The sequence below is a fragment of the Diutina rugosa genome, assembly GCF_008704595.1.
Source record: "Diutina rugosa strain CBS 613 chromosome Unknown scaffold24_size174625, whole genome shotgun sequence".
Classification (NCBI taxonomy): Eukaryota; Fungi; Ascomycota; class Pichiomycetes; order Serinales; family Debaryomycetaceae; genus Diutina; species Diutina rugosa.
Genome location: NW_022995086.1, coordinates 168,566 through 171,806, shown reverse-complemented (window position 1 = coordinate 171,806; position 3,241 = coordinate 168,566). Strand labels below are relative to the sequence as shown.

General features: G+C 50.7%; 1 protein-coding gene across 1 annotated transcript; it reads right to left on the bottom strand. All coding sequences in view use genetic code 12, as the record gives it.

Moving 5' to 3' along the window:
- Nucleotides 1-1,591: 1,591 nt before the first annotated feature.
- On the bottom strand, nt 1,592-3,019 carry RIM21 (Rim21p; the record flags this gene model as incomplete). The annotated part of the gene is made up of 1 exon (XM_034153712.1): nt 1,592-3,019. One exon carries the CDS (start codon nt 3,017-3,019, stop codon nt 1,592-1,594), a length of 1,428 nt encoding a protein of 475 aa, XP_034014073.1.
- Between the last annotated feature and the right edge of the window lie 222 nt (nt 3,020-3,241).

Here is a 3,241-nt window from a genome sequence, read left to right as displayed (position 1 = left end):
GGTACGTCGACGTTGAGACAAAAAGCATTTTTCTGTTAGCAACGGGTGAGGCGGTGGGGGGAGGGAGGATGGTCAAAAAGGCACATGGGTCTGGGGTAAGGTGGGGTCGGGCGATGTGGTGTGCGCACGACCGGAACCCCAAGGCCACACTGAGTATAAGTCTGGCGCTGTGTGGGGGAGCCGGGGAGAGCCAATGAGCGCAACCAAGTAGCCACTAACAAAACAACAAATTCCCTTAACCACTCTCTCTACTGAATTACTAATTTCTCCTCCGAACAAACGGTTTATTGTCTCTCGTTTGTTACTAGGTTCTATGCAGGAGGAGGGGCTATCGCTAATCCACTTCGTCGTCCCGCACTTACTTTACCCTTCGAGAAGGACCAGGGCTGCGTAATCAGCACGGAATTTCAAGTGGCCTACACCGACGAATCTCTGCCCCCTCTCCCTGGAGACCAAAAGCAATTTCAGCCTGGCCACACCGTACCGTTGCCTCGTATCCCTAAGCCTCCGCGGACACTCAGCAGCAGCAGCAGCAGCGCCTTCCCCAGAGCCCCGCTTATCTCCCTTTGTCGTCTGCTTGTCTCTGCTGGTGTCGCCTCAATTTTTTAGCCAGGGGAGCGCCTGTGGGTAATTTGCACCAAACGAGCGTCGCCCTCTGCACGTAGCCAGCAATGCCGAGGGTCGTATAGGCGCCTACCCAGCGTCCGGGGAGGTCGTATCGCTGCCGGGGAACCTGGAACGCCCGCCACCGTTGCTAGGCAGATACTACGACTCTATTTGTTGCTGATTTATTGCTGATTTATTGCTGACGTAATGGTATAATGATGAAATTGGAGTAGGCTGATGTGTGTATCAGACGCTGCAAGGTAGATGAAACCTGAGTCATATTTCAAAATGACCTGTTAAATTGAGGCAAAACATCAAAATGTATTAGATACACTTGGATCAATAATAATATCATGGTATAACGTCTAGCTTTTTTCGTTGGCTTCGGCTTCGGCCCGCTTTTTGGCTAGCCCTTCTTCGAACCGTTTGCGGGCGTCCGGGGTATACTCAAGGGTGCGTTCGTCGGCCATCAGCATCTTCAACGGCACGTTCTCGCGCTGGCGGCGTTCGATCTCTTCCGGCGGGTGCGGCTCAAACTTCACCCACTGAAAGTCGCTTCCCAGCGACTTGATCACCCAGATCCCCGCGAGTACGGCGAGGGTACTCACGACGACGCGGTGGGTGAACGGCGCCCCCAGCGGCGGTTGTTTCGGCGGCATGGCTGGTGATGAGAGGTTGTGGAGCAGATCGCGATGGTTAAAGGTTTGGGGTATGTGCAGGATGACTCGTCTCGTTTTATGAAGACGTGTCTATTGGTGATAATCATGGAGATTCTTGACATGATCCAATTATCAAAGTAAGGTGATTTTTGATATCACGAGTGAATCGAACTTCGCTTCATCGAGTTCACTCGTCTTTCCAACCATTCGTTCCTCATTAGTTACCGTAAAATGTCCATTTCTTTGATGCCAATGGACTGTTTGAATGTTTTTCTTGATGCAGATGTATTATCTAAGTGTCTATGCTGAATATCTAATGCCTAGGGTCATGGGTGTCGTTGGTGGTTGGAACTGGAGGGTTGAGGGTCGTCGTCTTCGCCATCACTGAATTCAATCACCACTTCGCGACGGTCATAAACATACACGTTATGGCGAGGATTAGTCGTAGTTCTAACTGGATCGCGAGGAGTAACGTCGTCGGTGCCCACTGACACTGATCGGGGGATCAGGAACCCGGCGGCAATGATGCCATCAGTCACTTTCAACACCGCCTGTTTCAGCAGCTGGTAGGCGTTCTGGACGCGTTCCCACTCAGCTCCCGCCATCTTCTGTCTAAGCTTAGCTCTCTTTCCAAGAAGGGCGTCGTGGTCTCCCGTGGCCAGCACGGAGTCGTCGTCCAGCTTATCTTCAAAGATCTCGTAGCGGTCGATTTCGGCCATTTCGTCCTCATAGAAGCGACGACCAAGCACCCCTTCCTTCTCCTTCACCTTCATGATCATATTAAACTTGTTACACCACTCCCAAGGTAATACCACACAGATTACGTAAGTGACGACGGAGAACACTTCGGAAAGCTCATAGATGAAAGCATTAGACACGTCAGCCACGAAAAATGCCACGGGTGAATAAATGAGCACAAACGTAAGTCCCAGAATCACCCATATTTTGGAGTTATGGTAAATATAGTGGATCTTACTGAGCATAAACACCAGCACGATAGTCGCGTAGCACACGGCCATGGCGATACGGACAAGATAAATGAATGCCGGTAAGATGTCAGCTGCCTCTTGGTTATTTGGAAACGTGGCAAACTTAGCGATACCCCAGATCACTTGCGAACACACGGCACAGAACACACCGATTAAAAGCGTCATTCTCCGCTCTTTTTGACGTTGAAATATCCGCATCACCACTTGAACCTGGTTCACTTGAAGCAAGAACACGGTGATCAAATCGAGAATTTGAAGCCATACCAGCTTATTCAAAGTATCGAGCACTAACAGCCCTTTTAAGTACCCCACCGATTGCTGCTGGTGAAGGTCCGTGATCAGCCGGATCACCACGGCAAGGATATACGCCAGCAGCAACACCGACAGCAATTTCAAAAGCATCAGCGGCTTGATCGTGTAGTTGGTGAGGACGAAGATTGTGAGGAAAAGCGTAAGCACCGCGGAAACGGAGATCAGGTAGATGATAGCCACCACCGAGTTGGCAAACCGGCCTCGCAGAGTATGGGCAAACTCTGTCCACAGCTCTCTCGCCACTGGCAAAGCCTTGGAGTACTGGTGCATCACGTACCCCATCACCACGTTGAGCATGGGTACTTTGTCCTTGTAGCACGCTGGAGTGTAGCGGGCTTCATCAACAAAGTGGAGAAAATCACCTTTGGCCGATACCACTAGCCCCTGGGGTAGTGGGATCTCCGAACACAGGCGGTAGTCCTGGTACTCCCACCATGTATATCGCCAGTACATGACGAGGCTGAGATGGAATAATTCGCAGTAAATGGCGCCAGCGGGAGTCGAAGGTTTATATGCAGGAAGTTATGTTATTAAAATTGACCATCACAATGTTGACCACCACCCTGAAAAACCCGGATTTTTACTAAACCATCGCAGGTCTCGTCAATCGTGCTAGTGTTTACAAGACTTTTGATCTGCCAACGGTGTTGGGCCCCCCGATTACCCCTCATTTCC